This window comes from Lactuca saligna, chromosome 1 (assembly GCF_052625555.1).
Source record: "Lactuca saligna cultivar CGN05327 chromosome 1, ASM5262555v1, whole genome shotgun sequence".
NCBI lineage: Eukaryota > Viridiplantae > Streptophyta > Magnoliopsida > Asterales > Asteraceae > Lactuca > Lactuca saligna.
The window spans coordinates 592,418-614,930 of NC_136417.1; the positions used below are offsets into that span (position 1 = coordinate 592,418).

Here is a 22,513-nt window from a genome sequence, read left to right on the forward strand (position 1 = left end):
TCCGAAACGTTTACATGTTAGTTCTAATATCGTAGACGCACGCTTAGAATCCTAAACACATAAGGTTTCCAGATCCGGTCGGCAACAGACCATAGATCCGAACAATTAACATCATATATGGAAAACATATAACAATTAGCACATAATAGCATTTTAGGCAATTTTCCTAAAATAAAATAGTGTCTGTGTCAATTTAGGTGTACTACCTAAAATATAATGGACACACTCAACTCACAATCATTGCTTAGCATTCTAAGTTTAAGTCTATAAATAAATCCATATTCCTAGTTCACTTAAACTAATGCTCTGATACCAAATGTGACATCCCCAATTTCACGGCCAGAAAAGACCGATTTGTTTATGCTTTGTTTTATAAAATCAGAGTAATCTTTTGATTAAAAGAGTTGCGGAATTTGTTCCCAAAATAAAATATGATAACCATTTATCAAAACATTTCTCGAAAAGAATGTATTTTTCATTAAATAATAAAACCTTGGGATGTCATGTTCGATACAGACCAAAAGCATAAACAATATAAAATAGACCTTACAATAGTTATTCAACTACTGGTCTATAATCCAAAATCTCTCGTCAAGTCCACCAACTTATACCCTTGTGCCGTTACCTGTAATGAAAAGAAAACTGAGTGGGTCAGGCTTGGGAGCCTGGTGAGCATATAGGGTTTTCAACCCACAATAATATAATTATTATATGTAATCAACAAACAATCAACCCAATTACCCATCCCCATTATCTCCTTAAGGTTTTACCCTAAGAACCAACTATCCTTCATTCATTTATTCGTAAGGAATTTGGCACGAATTCCATTGCTGCCAAAGCTTATTTATCAAGTACTAAATCCATAGTTATCTGGTGCTAACTCCACAGTCACCAAGGTTCACTTAACAAACGCTAACTCCATAGTCGCCAAGGTTTACTCAACAAGCGCTAACTCCATAGTCGCCAAAGTTTACTCAACGTGCGCTAACTCCATAATCGCCAAGGTTTACTCAACGTGCGCTAACTCCATAGACGCCAAGGTTTATACAATAGGCGCTAACTCCATAGTCACCAACTATTCCATCTACCTATGTTCTACCCAACTATTTTGTAGATATAAATACTTACACAGTTTAAATCATCTAACACCTGTATAAAACCCCAATTTCCATGCCCATCTCAAATAGACAAATAACATATAAACACATAGCACGTATCTCATAGCAAATACGTCATATTTATGTGTTAGAAGAAAGTAACTACACACTCACACATATAAACAACAATAAACTTAATACACTCAAACCATACTTGTATTATTATCGTGTTTATGAAAGGTAGTATACACTCACTTGATCAGAAGATGATCAGACAGCACTACGACTTGCAAAAGTAGAAATCCTCAGCAGATCTGGAAGATCTCTACAAAAATCGAACTTCTCGCGGGCAGAGCTTCGGCTCGGAAACCGCACCTCTCGGGATCTTCGGGATCTCGGGACTTGCTTCGGGACTCGGGAATATTACCGGGGCTTCGGGGTATTTCTGGCACGCAAAACGATGCAAAACGGGAGAGAGAAGAGAGAAAATGAACAAAAGAATCGGCTGCCCTCGCATCCTATTTATAGGAGGCTGGAGCCTCGGAGTACGCGGGGCATACGCGTCCGAATTCGTCACTGCATGTGTCATCCGAAGAACTCGAGTGCGAAGGTCGTCATGCTTCGCTGTACGTGGGGCGTACTTCGGATCGGACCGCTGACTCCTCTTCGGATAATACCGGAATTTAATAATTAAATTTAATTATTAATTATTTAATAAACTTCGGAAATTCATATCTCCTTCATACGAACTTCGTTTTCGACGTTCTTTATATCCACGCGAAGGTGAGACTACGCTCTACAACTTTCGTTTAGATTCTGTCGGCTAATTTTTGACTTTATTTTTTTTATATATTTTTAATAGGTCGGGACAGAAAATTTCGTTATAAATTCATAACTTCTTCGTTTGACGTCCGTTCTCGCCTAACTTTTTACTAACAACGAGATCTTCGATTCTCGTTTAGATCGCTAAGGCTAAATATCACTCTAACGTAAATTTACTTTTTACGTCATTCAGCGTTGTGCCGTTTCTGTCGCGAAATTTTAACAAGTCGTAACTTCTTCGTTATAACTCGGATTTTGGCGTTCTTTATATGCACGGAAACCTTGTAACATATACTACAACTTAGTTAGGATTACTCATCCTAAATAATCTTCTATCAAAAAGTCATTTTTGACGCTTATTGTCTCTAGATTGACTAGCCCTGATCTATGGGTGTTACACTTGTTATAGTATACTTGTTATAGTAATAGTGTTCTATGTATAGTATTCTCTGTATAGTATGCTTTGTATAGTATGCTCTGTTATAGTATTCTTTGTTATAGTATTTCTATATGATAGTTTATCCTAAACTATACCTATTATAGTTTACTAGTGATTATTGATTTATGTAGTTGAATAAATAATTGAATATATACCTTTGCTACCTAAATGTACTGAACTGATTGATAGTACTTTTATATCTACGTATGTATACATAATATGTATCTAATATTTAGAAGACCTTCAGACAAATAACCGATACCCTAAGTCGACATCCAAATAAGGAAAAGGAAATAAAGCGAGTTAGCAGTCCTAAGTCCTTTAAACATTATTTATATAACTATACATATATATACATGCTTTTGACAATATATAAGTTTAAAAGAGATTTTGTAATACATTTAAAGAGTTCTGAAGAATAAATAATAATGACTTGATGTTAGTTTATAAAATGATTTAAAAGTAGTTTGTTTGATAACACAGTTTAAAGTCAGTGAAATCCTTTGTTTGAAACATAGTTTGAAGTATATGAACTCCTTTGTTTGAAACATAGTTATAAATCACATGTGATTGATTATATAACTAACATGTTTTCTACTTGTATTCCCCCCCCCCCCCCCCTATAAAAGCACTTAAAATCATTTAAAAGATAAGTTAAGGGGTATGAACTCACCTGCAGTGAGTAACTCGAATGTAAGATCGATATAGGAAGTTGAGTGTCAAGTGGAGACTCGAGCACAAACGTATCCTATTAATCATATAATGACACATATATGTATATAATTAGTGTATATAACAACTTATTTATGATACGGAACCACCTTAGGGACTAGGAAACACTCATATTGAAGTGTTACAATCATATATGATTGCATATAAGGGGTATATGGCCACATAATGGAGTGTAAGGCCAAAATGCACAAGTTTTGTGGGTGTGTGACCAAGGTGTACGACCGTACACTCACTATGAAATGTCCCAAAGTGTGTTTTGAAGTCCTATTTCACAACTAGGAAGGGTGTTCTGACCATTGCTTAGCCTTAATGGGAGTTGGATACCATTTTAAGCCTAAAAAAGGGTGTGTACGGCCAGACAAGGTGTGTGCGGCCGTACACCCTTGAAGATCTTGCAAATCTGGTGATTTTTATGATGATCATCTAGTGTTTCCAGTATATAATAAGTTATTGAAAGGGTGCTTACATGTTAGAAGCTTGAAAGGGTTATTTAGGGCCAAAAACTTAGTGTGTGTTCTTGGTGTTCTTGAAGATCTAATCCAAAAAGAGGTATGTTTCACGGATGAAAACATGGATATTTACTAGTTATAGCATTGTATCAACTAATAATGGAAGAAACACTTACTTATTTGAAGATCCTTGTAAAGAACACGATGATACTTAAGAGAGAATCGATTTTCTAGCCTTAGAAGTGTGAGATATGATGAATAATGAATGAATATATCACATATACACATGAGTGTATGGCCATAAGGGGGTGTACGATCGTACACTCCTTAACAAGGGGTGTTTAGCTCAATTGAAAGGTGTTGAACTCATATACACTCATTCTTAGACTCATACCTTGATTGTACTAGGCTTGGAACACTCAAATAGACTCTAAACAATGCTAGAAGATATCAAAACGAGTATGAACTTGACTGATTTGAATGGTTTGTACACGAAATAAATTTCGGGTTGTCACAGTTTTCTTTTTGCAAATGACGATGAGCCCTCAAAACAATTACCCATCGAAGGAAAATGACAAAAAGTTTGATATAATTTCAAAAATGCCACTGCTATTTTTATCAAAAATACAATTAAATAAAAAAATATAGCCATTCAAAATTTTAGATGGAGGGTCACGATTAGTCCTCACAGTCCTCACGGAAAAAAGAGTGTTCATCTGATCCAATATTATTTTCTCTCTCTCTCTCTCTCTCTCTCTATATATATATATATATATATATATATATATATATAGGCTTATGTTATTTTGTTTCTACTAACTATTGTGTGTCAAAATGCACAAATATGGACCATTGGATGGAATAAAATCAAATGTCATGATTTGAGGGTCTATGATATTACAATAGAGTAACATGTACCATATAATCACACAAATTTCAGCATAAGTGCATTTTAGTCAATTGACACAAATTTAAAAAAGGAAATATCGAGATTTACGGGATAATTAATGATTTTGATATAAAAAATCTGATTTTTTTTTTCAAATTGACTCAATTTCAAACGTTTTTTGTAAATATAAACTGATTTTATTCTATCAGAATGTTATTTTGTTAGAATGATATTCTGTAATTCTGTCATAATAGTATACAACTATAAACGTAATTTTATAAACACATATTATCAAGACCAATAATTTTTAATGAATACAAAATTTATATAAGATGAAGTTTAATAGTTTAGAATAAGTAATTACATTCTTTATTAAAGAATTCAACTATGAACATAAACTACATTCATTCTTGAAATCTCTTGCAAAAAAAATATTGGCATTCTTGAAAAAATCCTCATTCACTTTATTGTTTCATTTCTAGATGTCTTGTGTATGTTTGAACTCCAATCCATTTCAAAATATGCTAGCATTGTATGAGATTGACATTCTGTCAGAATTGTATTGCATGAGAATGATTTTATACAAGGAGCCTTTCCCATAAGGTCTTCAAGTCATTCTTCAATCAATTTTTATCACAAATTCATTGCTAAATATTTTGTAGTGATACACTTGTAACAATTTCACATTAAACATATAACTAATTAACGACAATTCTATCAAAATACAACAATAGTATTCTTACATAATAAACTATTCTTGCAAAATGATTTTTAATATTCTTAAAAAATTTGTATTATCAAGAATATACCCAACGAACAAAACATTTGAATTATAAATGCAGGAAAAGATTATGTTAACACAAATATGTACTTTGAATGAATAACTACAAAGATGTATTTTATATCACATGTGCATATACATATACGATTGACATAAAAACACAGTCTCACCTTCTGGTATAACCTGCTTTTGAGACAATCTCCCAGGCCTGATAAAATTAATGAAAAGCAGCCAAATCAAAAAGCGCTTGTTTAGATGACAAAAATTTCAGATTTTATGTAGCGAATGTTTTGAAAGGGGAACTTTTTCCATAGTAGTGATGTTCAAGAGCAACAACAACAGCTCCAAATTTCTTAGCCAAAACTTGTATGAAGTTCAAAAGCTTCATCATCATTAGTATTTCAATTCTTCAATTACAATTAAAACTCCATAAAAGCAACAAGAAAAGATCCAATGTACACTTATATAGTCATTTGTTATTCCACGACATTTAGATTCACCACATACTACTAAGAAGATTGGTCCATCAGGAATCCTGAATTCGTCTAAGTATTCATAATACCGCTGTTGAAATTTACGATCATCCTGTATATACCAAAAGCTCAAAATTCATAATCTTGTTGCTGAATTCGCTCTAATTAAACGACAAAGCAATTAAGTTTAACTACGGATACTCGGAATGCATTCAATCGATATATTATAATCATAAATTGAAAATTACACCCAAACTCAACTTGTAAAAGAAATCATCGAAACCCAAAATCATAGATAAAAATCTAACACATGCATAGAGATATATCAAGAGAGAGGATTCATACATAGGGGGAAAAGTGATTGAGAGTTTGATTCAACCACAAAGCTTCCTTTATAAGATAAGTGCTGCTGTTGCTAGTAATACGATTGATTCGAGAAGTTAACAACCCATTACAAACATTAATCATCAACAGCGACCCAAGAAAATCCAGTAACACTCTCATTTTTTTCTCAGTTCTTCTAATTTGTAGTTCAAACATGGTTTTTCAAGTAGCCATTGATGCCCTCGCTTCATCCTCCAAACACTGAGAGACAGAAAATAATTAAATTTCTAGTCAAGGATTTGCTCGACCATTGGACCATTGATCGACCTTGCGTATGATATGAGAAGCTAGGGTTAAATAGTTGGTCAAACCGATTTTTATGGCAATTTTCATGAATTAATGGATTTTATTTTAATTATCATGCTAAAGTACATAATTATCCATATTATAATTTTTAATTATTTAATTATTTCTAAATTCCTACTGGTGTATTCATGCACACAATAGTTGCTACTTGCTACTTGCTAGAAACATTTGAATCTCTCTCTTTCTCTCTCTCTCTCTCTCTCTATATATATATATATATATATATATATATATATATATATATATATATATATATATATAATAGAACCCTATATAATAATGTTGCCCTCACAATTTTCCTTATCTGTAATGAAATTGGGAAAAACATTCGTGTAAATCATTGTCTAGCATTTCGAATGAAACATTGTTTTATTATTATTATTATTAGGGATTTTCTAATATGTGCCATAAGGGCACATACAAGAAGTATTAATTAATCACAATTATTACTATAATTAAATGTTAAACACATTAATTATAAAAAATATTACCATAATTAAGTATAAAATTCATTAATAATCTCTATAATTAATGAACTTCACATTTAATTATGATAATAATTGTGATTAATTAATACTTCTTATATGTACTCTTAAGCACATATTAGAAAATTCCCGTAATATAAAAACTCTGTGGGTAAAAACTATAAAAAAACCTTTGAAAATACGGATCCTTATCGGGGGACTTAAACTATTTTTATTTTTAAGATAGATTATTATTATTTAACTTATAAAAGATTTAGTAAATAGGGTTCCGTATATTTTTCTTTTTCCATTTTGGAAAGAGAGATAAAAGGAGATTTTTGTTGTAGTTATTTTAAGAAGAAATTTAGTTTTGTTTGTAATAAGCATCATGATCCATGGATCGATCATGATGATGACTAAATCAAAAACGCGTCGAGGCCGAGCTGTTACCACAATCTATCTGCTTTTTTCAATTTTCATTCTTTTAAAATTACCGTTTCCAATTGCAAGCTGTAAATCAAATGAAGGAACCTTTGTACTCATCTTCTTCCAATTCCAACTTTATATAGTCTAGTACTATCACCGCTTCACTCTCTCTCTCTCTCTCTCTCTCTCTCTCTCTACAAATCTAAAATTGCACAGAGATTGAGGAAAACACCTCATCTTTTCAAATTTACAAACTCAACGCAATGCTACTATGAATATTTATTCTTTGATCTTGCATCTTTGATTGTTTGCTTCCAAACCTCTAGAGCTTTTGACCATAATCGGACGAAAACATGGCACCGTCGTCGTTTGATTGGTGGAGGAAAGAAACGCACAGGGGTACTCCGGTGGTGGTGAAGATGGAAAACCCAAACAACTGGTCAATGGTGGAGCTTGAAGGTCCATCGGAGGACGATTTCCTAAACGACGGCGTCTCAGAAGGACGTGGACGTAACAAGAACGCCAAGCAGCTAACCTGGGTCCTACTTCTTAAAGCCCACCGTGCCGCTGGCTGCATCAGCTCCATTGCCCCAGCTACATTCTTTCTCGCCTCCGCCGTCCGCCGCCGTCTGTCCTCCGGCCGCACCGACACTGAAAAAACCGTTAGAACTTCCACACGTTTCTATTCTTGTATAAAGCTGTTCCTTTGGGTTTCCATTTTACTACTAGGGTTTGAGGTAGCTGCTTATTATAAAGGTTGGCATTTCAGCGCTCCGGATCTTCATTTACAGTATTTGTATACATTAACCAACCCCTTTGCCTTTAAGGGTTTCTTTGATTCAATATATTCGAGATGGGTTTTGTTTCGGGTCGAGTATCTTGCTCCACCGCTCCAGTTTTTGGCAAATGCTTGTATCTATCTGTTTTTAATACAGAGTTTGGATAGATTAGTGCTCTGTTTGGGTTGTTTTTGGATCCGTTTCAAGAAGATCAAACCAGTCCCTAAGCAGACACTACCTGATCTCGAATCCGGTGATAACGATGGGTTTTTCCCAATGGTTCTTGTTCAGATCCCCATGTGTAACGAAAGAGAGGTAAACATTTTCGGGGTTGTTAATTTATGTAGCAGTCGAATTATTTCCATCTTCGTGTAGTTGACACTTGACAATGACATTATAAACGTAGTACAGAAGAAAATTTTTCTTTCTTGTTTCTGTCTCTACCTGTACGTAAAAGTTTTTGACATTCTTTAAACCTCAAAATCGCATTTACCCAGGTGTATCAGCAATCGATTGGGGCTGTGTGTAATTTAAAGTGGCCGAAATCAAAGATTTTAATACAAGTTTTGGATGATTCTGATGACCCGACGACCCAATTGATGATCAAAGAGGAGGTTGATAAATGGAAAACGGAAGGTGCAAATATTGTTTACAGGCACAGAGTGATTAGAGATGGGTATAAAGCCGGTAATCTCAAGTCGGCTATGAATTGTAGTTATGTAAAAGATTATGAATTTGTTGCCATCTTTGATGCTGATTTTCAACCCACACCCGACTTCCTCAGGAAAACAGTTGCCCATTTCAAGGTGTTTAAAGCGAGTTTCTGTTTTTATTTTAGTGTATGTTAAAGATTATGAATATGAGTATATCATTATAATTGTAATGAAGTGATGATAGGATAATGAGGAATTGGGATTGGTACAAGCCCGGTGGTCATTTGTAAACAAGGATGAGAATCTGCTAACAAGGCTGCAACATGTTAATTTAGCTTTCCATTTTGAGGTGGAGCAGCAAGTGAATGGGATTTTCTTCAACTTCTTTGGCTTCAATGGGACTGCCGGAGTCTGGAGGATTAAGGCTTTGGAGGATTCCGGCGGGTGGTTGGAGCGGACCACAGTGGAGGACATGGACATTGCTGTTAGAGCTCATCTTCACGGATGGAAAATGATATTTCTCAATGATGTTGAGGTGCTGCTTTGCCAACTGAAAAATTATACCCTAATTCATATATATATATATATATATATATATATATATATATCTATCTCTCTCTTTATATAGTATATATATAATAAAAGAAACTGTGCTGTTTTTTTTTTATTTTTATCAGTGCCAATGCGAATTGCCTGAATCGTATGAAGCTTACAGGAAGCAACAACACAGATGGCATTCCGGGCCAATGCAGCTGTTTAGACTCTGCCTGCCCGACATCATAAAATCAAAGGTATCTAAATATATTTATTTATTTATTTATTTCTTATCAGGTCATTATTTATATGGTTTTTGGTTGTCTGCAGATTAGCATCTGGAAGAAAGCAAACATGATTTTCCTGTTCTTCCTGTTAAGAAAACTGATCCTACCATTTTACTCATTTACCCTTTTCTGCGTGATTCTGCCAATGACAATGTTTGTGCCCGAGGCTACTCTCCCTGCATGGGTTGTGTGTTACATCCCGGCCACCATGTCGTTTCTCAACATCCTCCCGTCTCCAAAATCCTTTCCCTTTCTGGTCCCTTACCTTCTTTTTGAAAACACAATGTCTGTAACCAAATTCAACGCCATGATCTCAGGCCTTTTCCAGCTAGGCAGTGCCTATGAGTGGGTGGTCACCAAGAAATCCGGCCGCTCCTCAGAAGGCGATCTCCTCTCATTAAACCCTAATGCTAATGCTAATGCTAATGGTGGTGTATCAGAATCAGACTCCAAGAAGCAGCATGTCAACAGGATCTATACAAAGGAGTTGATGCTCGCTTTTCTTCTGCTCACAGCTTCTGCTCGAAGTCTTTTATCTGCTCAGGGAATCCATTTCTACTTCTTGCTCTTTCAGGGATTGTCGTTTTTGCTTGTCGGCTTTGACTTAATCGGTCACCAGATTGCAACCTAGTGGATTATTCCTTCTCTTACTTTTACAAAAATCAGACCCTTTTTTTTCTTTCTATGTAGCAACTTTTTATTTATTTATTTATGGTTAGCTGAATCTTTTGTTCTTATCTGTAGCATTGTATAATACTTGGACAATTAAAATTCTTTGTTAGTGAGTGTTTCACTTTCAGTCCACAAATGTAGCTGTATTATGGATCCGTTTTATGGTGGGTCGGGTTAAGATCACATTTAAAATGAAAAACAGGTCTATGTTTATGTGTGGATTTGATTTATGTCGAGGCCCGCCAGGAATGGAAAAAGAAAATCGGGTCACATTTCTGGACCGGGTTTTTACCGTGCAAATTTTTACCGGGCTGGGCTTTTTTTTTTTTTTTTTTCCTTTTGCTGCGTCCAATAGTTGAGGGGAATCTACGACTCAAGGCGTATTTATAAAAGACATGGGAACACCATTTTTTTTAATTTTTTTATTACGTTCTTCTTACTTCAACTTTTTTTTTTTTTTTTTTTTCTCCTCGTTAAATTGAACTAGAAACAATATATATATATATATATATATATATATATATATATATATATATATATATATATATATATATATATATATATATATATATATATGTTGGAGGCGTATGAGATTCAAGATAAGAACAAAAATATAAAGAACTATTGTATAAGGAAAGAGATTAAATATAAAAAGTAAGAACATGAAAGAACAAAATAGATGGACAATATTTTTTGTATTGAAAAAACAACTCAGTATTTTGTTGTCTTACAGGTGAAATGAAAACCTCATTTTATATGAAAGAACAAAATAGTTGGACAATATATTTTGTATTGAAAGAACAACTCAATATTTTGTTGTCTTACAAGTGAAATGAAAACCTCATTTATAGATGAAGGAGAGATTTCTTTCAATGACGTATTACAACTTGTCACACTAATAATACACATGATAAAAGTAATGTCATCATGCTAAAATAAAGCACAATTTTACAGTGTTAAACAAGATTGAAATGATTTCACAAACTTCACTTTCACCGAGAATCTTCGTCTGACGGGCCATCCTCATATGGATCAAAGTGCAAGTCATCAAGGTAATCTTCATAGCCATCATCGTTAGAGTCATTATTATCTTCCTCTCAAATATCCATATGAGGATGTGTAGAGAATTGTTATCGAGATTATGAAAGCAATTATGATTTGAGTGATTGAAAAGTAAGAACATGAAGAGTAAATATTAATCAGATCTTATATTGATAAAGACTGATTACAAGACTTAAGCAGAAAGGATATTTAAGTTCCAAAGTTATCCTCTACTTCTATCCTCAGTCCCTATTTATAGAGAACCTGAGTGTACAAAAAACATATTAAGTCTATTACAATACGCTTCGCATAAAACTGACTTAGTAAAATAACTAAAAATGCGAAACTAAACAAACACACAATTCGAATTTTACAATTTAACCTCTACAATCTCCCCCTTTGTAAACAATCGAAGCTATTCAGTCCTTAAGCCTTTGAATAGCCGAGTGAATTGTCTTTCGCACTTCTCCATACCAGGTAATCACCTTCTTGAGCTCCTTCTTGTCTTCTTCATTATTCTTCTTGCAATTGTTCATACGAACAATAAAGTGCATATATTGCGAAGAAGTATATCGTTCAACCTCTGAGACCTTAAACAAAAATTTCTTGGGCTTTCCCTTCGTATCTTTTCCCGAAAACACCATGCCAAAAGGTTTCAGGCATATTTCCCCAACAACATAATTTGATAATGCTGATTGGGTTAAGGTTTCTTCCCAAGGGACGTTCACTTCCCTTTTCAAAGTAGTTGCCAATTCTACATCAGTTAGAGCCAAACAATCGAAGTAATTGACGATATACGTCTTGACATGTGCGAACCCGATCTTAAACACTTCAGTCTCAGATCCTTTGAGCTTATTCTCTTCCATATGTTTCAAAATGAGAGCCACTTGAATCAAATCATTGCAGTTCATCAGAGGAAAGTCAGCTATTGTGAAGTCATACTGATTGTTATCAGCTTGAATAACAAAGTAACGAAAATTCTGAAGCATGTCTTCAAACTTTGTATCTTTCTTGACCATTAACACCTTTTTGATCTTCATTAAAGACCATAATTCATCTGGATTCTTCCCCAATACAACATGAAATCTGATTTTCATGTGTATGTAGTCATCAGGATTATCAAACTTCTCACTAATCTTGAATTGAGCTGTAATGAAGAGCATTTCATTAATCGGAAAATCTAACTGAGAATTGTCTGAATTTGCAAAATCATAACTTCTCTTTGGCTTCTTCCCGAATTCATACATTTCCCTTCCTACAATTTTTGACTCTATAGTTTCATAAGAGTATAGCTTCGCAGGATCTCCTTTGTTCATTGTAGGAGGATCACTTGCCCTTTGCCTCATAATACTTTGGACTTGTCGCATTCTTTCCAACTCAGCCTCTACTTCAGCTTTCTTCTCCTCCTTCGATTTTTAGTACAAAATTCCTTTTCCTCTTCCCACAATATCAGATTGAGGTTTTGTACTCGAACTTCCTTCTTTTGTCCCAATCGATATTCCTTTGGCAATTGGTCTTATGGTTATTGTTGTTGAGGAAATTAGCATCGTAAATATTGGAAGAGTAGATTTGAGCTGAGTAGATATTACTTTTCCCACTGTCTTCGCATCATCCTCTTTACTTAAAATTTTCTCTCCCCCTTGCACCCTTGTGAAAGCAGGTGGGGCACTCGTTGGTAATAAAGAGGAGAAGTTCGCAATCGGAGCCAGTGCCTTCTGAATTGAATGTTCCAAAGTATTTACTTTGAGAGTCAAGAATTCAGGAGTAAGAATAGACGAAGATGAAGATTGCGAAATCAATGCCTTCAAATCAGTCACCATTTGAATCAACTGATCAAACTTTGCCATTTCTTCTTTATGATTCGCATCAATGATAGGAGCAACAATAATTTTGTTGACGTCTGAGACAATGGCATCAACCCTCTTCTGAACTTCAATCTGTTGAGAATGAATATCTTGAAGCTCCTTCGCAAGTTCGATCTTTAACTCTTCAAGCTTGAAGTTTATATCTGATGGGTCTTATACAAACAATCCTATGTGTGCATGCAACCCTAGTATTGGATCTATGTTTTCACTATTAGTTATACAACTTTATGAACACAAAAAGAAACCTGGCATGCTACTATAATTTTCGAAATTCATATATAAAGCTAGAATACATACCTTTTGTTGTTATATAGCAATAACAACTAGTTCCTTGAATTTCCTTACTTCTTGAAAGCAAGTACCATGTGACATCCCCAAAATCACGGCCAGAAAAGACCGGTTTGTTTATGCTTTGTTTAAAAATCAGAGTAACATTTTAAATAAAAGTGTTGCGGAATTTGTCCCAAAACAATAATATGATAAAGATTTATCAAAAGCATTTCCATAGAAATGTATTTCATTAAAAGACTCGGGATGTCATGTTCGTACAGATCAAAAGCATAAACAGTACAATACAAGCCTTACTACATTATTTCATATCTACAGGCCTATATCTGTAATCCCTCGTCCAAACATCATATATATGCTCAAGCGCCACTACCTGTAATACATAAAACTGAGTGGGTCAGGCTTGGGAGCCTGGTGAGCACATAGGGTTTTCAACCCACAATAAATAGTTTATTAATTTCATCAATCAACAATAACCCGATTACCCGTTCCCGTTATCCTCACTTTACGTCCCTAAACACCTATCATAAGGGACCTAGCCTAAGGATCATCATCGGGACGGACACTGCTACTAAGGGGATTCCTCAGCAATAAATGTCCTAATAGGCAACCATGTGGGGGATGGAGTACATCTGGTGAGCACACAGTTCAAATAAACACATAGTTCAAATAAACACCTACAGGTTGCGAGCCTGCTAGTGTTCCACTGGACTGTCTAGAATAGTCCGTGGTCGTCATCTATACTCCGCTAGATGACTGGATCATCAATAACATCTATAACGAGGCCTCTCATTATTTTATTTTGTCACACAACAACTATTACATCTACCCATGTTTTACCCAACACATTTTGTAGATATAAAATACATATACAGTTTAAATCTTTGAAAACATGTATAAAACGTTCATCCAGCATAGATAGCAAGTATTTAGATAATATGCACAAATAGCACGTAATTTATATTAAATACTTCATATCTATGTGTAAGTTGAAAGTAAATATGCACTCACCTGAAAAGGTGGTGATTCCGAACTCAGACAGCGCTTCGCTTCTTAAAAAGAATTTTCTTCGACGAAACCTAGTATTATTACCACTAGAGTTTAGTTTATTATTCGTCGAGACTAATTAATAGTCTAGCTATTATTATTATTATTATATAAGCGTCAAAAAAATACTTATATAACCCATAATAATAGCCCAAGTATTTATTATAAGTTCCTAATAACGTAACTATAATTAAATAAAAGCTATATTAAAAATAGCGTAGGCGTAGCTCACTTACAGCGGGTTTTATAGAAAACCGGGCTTTGCTTGGAGCAGCGTTCCCGAGCCGAAAAGCTCTTCTTCTCGGAGCCTTCGAGCACTCCGGGGCTTCCGCCTCGTGCTAGCGAGGTTCCTAGGCTTTTCGGGGGATTTTGGGGCTAGAGAGAGGTTCTAGAGAGAGAGAGAGAGTAAAGAGAAGAAAGAATGGGAAAGGTGTGAAGAAAATGAGGGTGGGAGAGGTGGTATTTATAGGGTGAAATGTGGCTGAACTTGGTGCCACATGTCACCATCTGGTGGCAAGCCTTGGGGAGAAAGCAATGGCCAAGATTGTGCCACATCACCCATTTTCGCACAGCACACTTCCGACTTCTAAAATCCGTAACTTTCACATACGACCTCCGTTTTTGACGTTCTTTATATCCACGCATAGGTAATAATAAGATCTACAACTTTCATTTTGACACCATCAGCTAATTCTCGACCGATCTTAAATTTAACAGTACAAGGAGATTATACTGTTAAACGTCTGCGTAAAATTAATAACTTCTACATACGGACTCTGTTTTTGTCTGTATTTTTACCGTTGATTTCCTATTAATGAGATCTTCAACTCTCATTTACGTTGCGTAAGCCAAAAACCGCTCGAACTAAAATTCGAGTTTCAGGCCGTGCACTGCTAAGCCGAATCTTAGAAAAATCATAACTTCTTCATACGAAGTCAGATTTGGGCATTCTTTTTATCGATGTTCTTAGTTTAACATATTCTACGACTTTTGTTTAGATTGATAAGGCTAAAAAGTCTTCTATCGTAAATTCACTATTTACGTCTCCCGGTGCCGTACCGGTTTTGCCGTAAAACTTCGGTGGGCCATAACTTCTTCGTTATAGCTCGGATTTCGGCATTCTTTATATGTACGGAAACCTTGAGACGTATTATACAACTTTATGTAGAGATATCGGGATTATCTCACACTTTAATTTTGACGCTCATTTTTATTCTTTATTAATTATACATTTATAATTAAATAATAAACACATAAACACACATAATTCACATAATACTCAAATATTTTATATTTATTACTTCAAAAAGAGTTACAATAGTTGACCTAGACTATTACATTGACAAAAATGCTTAGCCCTGAAAACCCGGGCGTTACAATTCTCTCCCCCTTAGGATGATTCCGTCCCGGAATCATGCATCAGCAAACAGATGTGGATAGCGACTCATCATGTCATCCTCTGTTTCCCAAGTGAGATTCGGACCATTCGAATGTTTCCATCGGACTAGCACCAAGTTGACCATCTTGCGTCGTAACTTCTTAGTCTTACGGTCAATAATTGCCTCAGGCTCTTCGATCAGCCTTTTATTCTCATCCATCCTTAATTCCGAGATTGGAATTATGTCGGGAACATCTCCCATGAATTTCCTCAAATAACACACATGGAAGGTGTTATGAATACCATTGAGTTCTTCGGGAAATTCCAGCTTGTAAGCTTGGTTCCCAATCTTCTGAAGAACTTTGAACGGTCCAATAAACCTTGGACTCAACTTTCCTCGTTTCCCAAATCGTATAAGTCCCTTCCACGGTGAGACTTTAAGTAAAACGGAATCCCCAACTTCGAAGGTTATCGGTCGTCTTTTCTTGTCAGCATAGCTCTTCTGACGATCCTGAGCTGCTAACATTCTTTCCCGAATCACCTTCAATTCTCAGCAGTCTCATGGACTATCTCGGGGCCCATAAACTGCTTCTCTCCGGCTTCAAGCCAACAAGACGGCGTACGACACTTCTGTCCATACAAGGCTTGATAAGGTGCCATCTTGATGCTCGAGTGAAAACTATTGTTGTAGGAAAATTCTACTAGAGGTAAGTGTTCGTCCCAATTCCCTTGGAATTCGAGGTTACATGCTCTCAGCATATCTTCCAACGTTTGAATCGTTCTTTCGCTCTGACCATCAGTTTGCGGATGGTAAGCAGTACTCAAACACAACTTTGTACCCAACTCCTCTTGTAGACTCCTCCAAAACCTCGACGTGAAACGACTATCACGATCTGATACAATCGTAAGAGGGACACCGTGAAGTCTTACAATTTCCTTCACATAAGCATTTGCGAGCTTATCCATAGACCACTTCTCGTTGGCTGCTATGAAGTGTGCACTCTTGGTGAAACGATCCACGACTACCCAAATCATGTCGTGTCCGTTCTTCGTTCTGGGCAGTTTAGTCACAAAATCCATGGTGATGTCTTCCCATTTACCCATGGGTACAGGTAAATGTTCTAAACTCCCATACGGTTTCTGATGTTGTGCCTTAACCCTCGCGCATGTTACACACTCAGCCACATACTTCGCAACATCGAGCTTCATCGTCGGCCACCAGTAGTAGGGCTTTAGGTCCCTATACATTTTAGTGCTACCGGGATGAATCGAGTACATGGTCTTGTGTGCTTCTTCCATTAGAAGATCTCTTATTCCTCCCGTCTTAGGTACCCAAATTCGATCTTGGAATACCTTCAGTCCTCGACTGTTCGTACCGAACACTAACGTTTTTCCCAAACGTTCTTCCTTTCGGTCATTCTTTTCTAAGGCTTCTTCTTGAGCTTTCCTGATACTTTCCACAATCGTCGAGATGACTTCAATTCTTAACGCTCTTGGCCTTTTTCTTTCAAGATTGACTTTCTGACTGAGAGCATCAGCAACAATATTTGCTTTACCTGGGTGGTAAAGTATCTCACAGTCGTAGTCCTTGAGAAGTTCTAGCCAGCGTCGTTGCCTCATGTTCAACTCCTTCTGATTAAAGAGATACTGGAGACTCTTATGATCAGTGAAGAGCTTGCACTTCGTGCCGTAGAGGTAATGCCTCCATATCTTTAAGGCGAATACTACCGCTGCCAACTCCAGATCATGAGTGGGGTAGTTCTTTTCGTGCTGTTTCAATTGTCGAGATGCGTATGCTATCACCTTTTCTCTTTGGGTCAGAACACAACCTAACCCGACTCCAGATGCATCACTATAAACTGCGAAATCTTCGACTCCATCGGGTAGAGAAAGTATCGGTGCTTCACATAACTTCTTCTTTAGCTTCTCGAACGCCTCATCGTGTTTCTCACTCCATGTATACGTAGCTCCTTTATGGGTCAAAGCTGTTAATGGAGCAGCTATCGAAGAAAAGCCTTGGATAAATCGTCGGTAATATCCGGCTAATCCTAGAAAGCTTCGAATCTCCGTGGGATTCTTCGGACGTTCCCACTTCATTACAGCCTTGATCTTGGCGGGGTCAACCATTATTCCTTCCTGGTTAACAACATGACCCAAGAATTGGACTTCCCGTATCCAAAAGTCGCATTTGGAGAACTTTGCAAAAAGCTTCTCCTTCTTTAACACCTCCAACACTTCTCGTAGATGCTTACCATGCTCCTCCTGGCTTTTCGAGTAAATGAGAATGTCATCGATGAACACTATCACAGATTTATCGAGGAATGGTTTACAAACCCTATTCATCAAATCCATGAATGCTGCGGGAGCATTGGTTAGTCCGAATGACATAACCAAGAACTCGTAGTGTCCATATCTTGTTCTGAATGCAGTCTTCTCAATATCCTGCTCTCTCACCTTCAGCTGATGATATCCTGACCTAAGATCGATCTTTGAGAAGTAGCTCGAACCTTGCAGTTGATCGAATAGATCATCAATCCTTGGCAATGGATACTTGTTCTTCACCGTTGCCTTATTCAGCTCTCGGTAGTCTATGCACATCCTCATGCTTCTGTCCTTCTTCTTCACGAATAACACCGGAGCTCCCCAGGGTGATGAACTAGGTCGAATGAAATCGCTGTCCAACAGATCCTGAAGTTGCATCATGAGCTCCTTCATCTCCGTCGGTGCTAATCGGTAAGGTTCCTTTGCTATCGGTGTTGTTCCTGGTAATAAGTCTATACGAAACTCTACTTGCCTATCAGGTGGTAATTCGGGAAGATCTTCGGGAAAGACTTCCGGATAATCGCACACAACCGGTATATTCTGCACCTCTTTCTTTTCCTTCTTAGCATCGATTACGAATGCCAAGTATGATGCACATCCTTTGGACAAACATTTCCTGGCTTTCATCAGGGAGATGATTCCAGAATTTACTCTGCGTTTGTCCCCGTACACCATAAATGATTCCTTTCCGGGTGGGTTTATCCTAACTATCTTCTTTCGGCATAATATCTCGGCATCGTTGGCGCTAAGCCAATCCATACCCAAAACGATGTCGAAACCGTTTAACTCTATGGGTAATAGTTCCTCATGGAATTCGTTTCCGTTTAGGTCAATGACGATGTTCCTAATACGATTACTAACAGGTACGAATTTGCCACTGGCAACTTCTACAATCAGGGCATTATCTAGTTTTTCTACAGGTAATGCTAATTTCGCACTAAATTTATGCGACACAAAGGAGTAATTGGCTCCGGAATCAAATAGTATATTTGCAGGCAAACCATTTACAAGAAAGGTACCTGAAGCGACGTCTGCTGCCTCCTTCGCAGCCTCGAGCGTCATCTTTAGTAAATCACATTTACTAAACTTTAGTAAATCATGACGAATATCTTTGTCACTCTTGTGGTGGACTTGATCAACGCACAACCTAGTGTACTTGATCTCCTAGTCCTTCAACTGACACTTTGCTAAAGAATTAGTCTAAGTTTCCCAAATGTGAAAGTTTTCCATTCATCATACAATACACATTGCATGATTCCAAGTTTCTGTCCAATTGAAACTTGGGCGATGAGAAAGTCTCCCTATTTGGTACACTTTTGACATTTCCATAATTAAGAATCAAATCCATTTTGCTAATAATAGAAGTACATGAACATCAATTTTTCATATATTTCATTGTAAGGATAAATAAATAAGACAAAATCAAAATTTATTTTATTGCGGAAAAAACTTGTCCTTACAATGCAATTCAACTGAAAAACTATGTTAACAATCTATTCTAACTCCAAGTTGTAGCTCAATAATCCATTCTTCAAGTAATGCGATCGAAATCCATTTCTTCATGATCAGATTCAGCTCACTTCTTTTCTCAAGCTTCCTCTCTTTTCTTCGATCCTACAAAACATCAAAATGTAATATTATCACATCATGTATTAAGAATCTAGAATAGGAACTTAAAAGAGTTAGTTAATGGATTTTACCTGAAGCAGAGCCATACGTCTTGACTCTCCCATCTCTTAGATCTTTCAGGTAATTAGGGCAGCTTCGTCTCCAATGCCCCTTCTCTTGGCAATAAAAGCAAATAGACTCCTTTGGCACAACACATCGGACAATCACAGACTTAGTTCTTTCTGGACTTCCAATGTTGCCAGTGTCCATTGAAGTTTGGGAGTTTGATTCACTAGACAAATTTGCTTGACCAGCACGCCAAATCATTGCTGATTCAGCAGCTATAAGCAAATAGGTGAGATCAATTAGGGTCACGTCGTGGTCCATCATATAGTACTCTCTAACGAACTCACTATATGATTTAGGAAGTGACTGAAGAACCCAGTCAACAGTCAACTCACTTGAAATCTCGACACCCAACATGTTTAACCTATCAATGTATGACTTCATCTCTAAGACGTGCGCACACACAGGTTTCCTATCTTCGTGTTTACTTGCCAAAAGGGCTTGAGTGAGCTGGAACTTTTCAAGCCTTTGAACTTGTGGGTCAGGGAGAATAATTGGAGGAGGTGGAGGAAGTGAAGCATGACTCTCATTTCCTTGATCGTATCTCGGAACGTCATCTTCATTTGGAAAGCTTGTTCCAAAGGATTTGGGAAGACCATTGTAAGATTCAGACATCTACAAAACGAGAGAAAATTCAAGTTAAGTTGATTAGAATTCTTGATGCAACACCCAAATGAAACATCAAGCTAGGATCCAACACAATACTCTACAACCTAGAAGAGGGATGCCGTAATCTAGTTGCAGAATATTTGAAGGTAGGTAAATGACGATTTACCAATTTCCACCATGAAAAACGAAAAAGAAGTTTAAGTTTTAAATGAATTGAAACTCCTAGATTTTTTGAGACTCATTGAACTCTTCAATGGCATGTTTAATCTCGATTATGCCCTACTATTCGTGACTGGGATGCCGAGGATCACAAACAAGGTGTAAATAACCATACGAATCACGTGGTGCACCCAATGCTACTATCACCTAATCAATGTGCCGGTTAGCCACACACGCTCCATTGATCTATGATAAGCATCGAGCCACCCTTTGCCACCAATGTCATCCCCAAATTAGTGTGTCGGTTAACCACACACGCTCCACTAACGTTTGACAAGGGTACGAAGTGTAATTCCATGGGTTAGCATACAATTTCACATTTTGCCTAAAGTAACTATGATTTGGGAATTTGAAAAAGCATTTAGTTACTTTGTACTTCATTATACTTATAATGGAAGATTTCTGTCCTATCCTACCCGTTCGGCTAACGACCCTCCACTAGTCAAGAGTGCGGTGGGTAACAGTGGATACCTATTCAATCGCCATTTTATAGGCAATTTCCTTAAACACCCCTTATAGACTAGCTTCGTGAATGAGGCCTACTAACGGTAAGACTGAATTTTTAGTTATACATATATAATATTAAACTTTTAATGTTATATATAGTATAAGGGTGTATTTTACACTTTTAAAATACTAGGTGGTTTAAATTATACTTTTAATTAACCAAAATCATTATGGATTTATTAAATCTCTTTTAATTATACACTTAATTAATTTAATAAAACCATAAGGGTTTAATTTGAACTTTTCAAAATCAGGGTTTTGGATTTTAGACTTTCAAAATTAACTTTTAATCAACAATTTAAATTCCAAAACTTGAGGGCAAGTTTTGAAACTCTTCAAAACAATTAGGTTTTAATCTCACTTAAAATTTTCGAATTTAAGACATTTAAATTAAAATTTTAAATATTAAAACTCTTGATTTAATAATTACCATAAATTAAACAATTAATTTAAATTATTAAATCACAAGGGAGTATCTAGATCATGAGGATAATTACCAATTATACATCTAAGATATCCTAATCCCTTGAATCCCTCTCTAAATCTCGAAAATAAGGGATGGGATAATACAAGATCTTTAATTACCATATTTAACAATTAAAAGATAATTACAAGATATGGGATTATCCAAATCCCTAAAATTTAGGATCTAACCTTGGGGAAGGAGGTAATTTCGAAATCCAAGGGTTGGATAACCCTAGATTTCAAAATCTTGGAGGCTAAGGAAAGGATTTGGGAAACCCTAGCAAAAATCGCCATCTAGGGTTTTGCAACCCTAATTGCGAAAATTACCTAGCCTTTAGGGTTTATTAGCCATAAACCCTAATATGTCAAGTTCACAAATTTGAATAAAAGCTAATTGAAAACAAAAACCAATGGCTCTGATACCACTGATGGGTCTTATACAAACAATCCTATGTGTGCATGCAACCCTAGTATTGGATCTATGTTTTCACTATTAGTTATACAACTTTATGAACACAAAAAGAAACCTGGCATGCTACTATAATTTTCGAAATTCATATATAAAGCTAGAATACATACCTTTTGTTGTTATATAGCAATAACAACTAGTTCCTTGAATTTCCTTAGCTCTTGAAAGCAAGTACCACAAGTGTAGTACCTCTAATGGAGTCACAAACACCATATGCAACTTGGATGAAGAGGAGAAGAAAAAGAGGCACCAAAAACGGCTGAAAACCCTAATGGAAGTGTTGTACACGTTTTTGGGGCTTAAGGGTCCCTTTTATACATGTAGGCTATTAGGGTTTACAACTAGGAAACCCTAATCTGACTGCTTAGGCCCTAAGCAGCCC

At 36.2% G+C, this 22,513-nt stretch overlaps 1 protein-coding gene across 1 annotated transcript; it reads left to right on the forward strand.

The window, feature by feature from the left end:
- Positions 1-7,374: 7,374 nt before the first annotated feature.
- LOC145028723 (putative xyloglucan glycosyltransferase 12) lies at positions 7,375-10,410 on the forward strand. The gene is made up of 5 exons (XM_078977712.1): positions 7,375-8,356; positions 8,539-8,847; positions 8,939-9,229; positions 9,372-9,485; positions 9,559-10,410. The coding sequence occupies exons 1-5, from the start codon at positions 7,616-7,618 to the stop codon at positions 10,144-10,146; spliced, it is 2,043 nt and encodes a 680-aa protein (XP_078833838.1). The 5' UTR covers positions 7,375-7,615; the 3' UTR covers positions 10,147-10,410.
- The last annotated feature ends 12,103 nt before the right edge of the window (positions 10,411-22,513 follow it).